This window comes from Wasmannia auropunctata, unplaced genomic scaffold (assembly GCF_000956235.1).
Source record: "Wasmannia auropunctata unplaced genomic scaffold, wasmannia.A_1.0 LD319741.1, whole genome shotgun sequence".
NCBI lineage: Eukaryota > Metazoa > Arthropoda > Insecta > Hymenoptera > Formicidae > Wasmannia > Wasmannia auropunctata.
In genome coordinates this window covers 1-599 of record NW_012043149.1, presented here as the reverse complement: position 1 = coordinate 599, position 599 = coordinate 1, and the positions used below count along the sequence as shown (strand labels likewise).

Genomic DNA, 599 nt, shown 5'->3' with positions numbered 1-599 from the left:
TTATATTTACTTTCAAATAAACTATTATTCTTATTCATACTTACAGTCTCATTTCCAAGTTATTTAATTCTTGTTTCAAATATAATAAGTTGATAACGATACGTTTTAGACAATCGTGCATTTGTACATTTTGAAATCCTTCGTTTTCCATGTTAATCCACGTGAAACAGGTCTATCCTTTTAATTAATTTTATTACAGAGATTAACGTCAAAAGAATCACAATTAATTTATTATACTGTATATTTATTCTGGCTTGTTTGTGTCCGGGTAGAAGAGAATAAAGAGGTAAGACCCATAATGGCTGCGCGTTCGTCAGTCTCATGAAATCAATCACATCTTCATCCTCTTCCAAGTTGTCGTCATACTGCGCGTTGATCAAATCTTCGTGCGTGTCATCGGTAGGATTTATTGAATAACTAAACATAAATATATTTTATAAATTTTAGAAAAACACATGGAACAGTAAAATAATTGCAGTACGGATACACATACTCGTCGAGATTAATAGTTGGAAGTATGATCTGCTTCTTTTGCATCTGCTTATTACGGCGCAACGCTTCCTCGGCGTCTTTTTCGTCCTGTTCTTTATCCGGTGCTT

General features: G+C 33.4%; 1 protein-coding gene across 1 annotated transcript; it reads right to left on the bottom strand.

Moving 5' to 3' along the window:
* Positions 1-5: 5 nt before the first annotated feature.
* LOC105460551 (probable ATP-dependent RNA helicase kurz) lies at positions 6-592 on the bottom strand. The gene is made up of 2 exons (XM_011707005.1): positions 494-592; positions 6-417 (listed from the first exon to the last, which is right to left on the bottom strand). The coding sequence occupies exons 1-2, from the start codon at positions 535-537 to the stop codon at positions 153-155; spliced, it is 309 nt and encodes a 102-aa protein (XP_011705307.1). The 5' UTR covers positions 538-592; the 3' UTR covers positions 6-152.
* Positions 593-599: the final 7 nt, after the last annotated feature.

Bases quoted from the DNA above. Each gene is read 5' to 3' on its own strand.
- LOC105460551 (XM_011707005.1), bottom strand. From the start codon at position 537: ATGCAAAAGAAGCAGATCATACTTCCAACTATTAATCTCGACGA. The intron at 418-493 runs GTATGTGTATCC...ATTTATGTTTAG, and splicing joins CCAACTATTAATCTCGACGA to TTATTCAATAAATCCTACCG.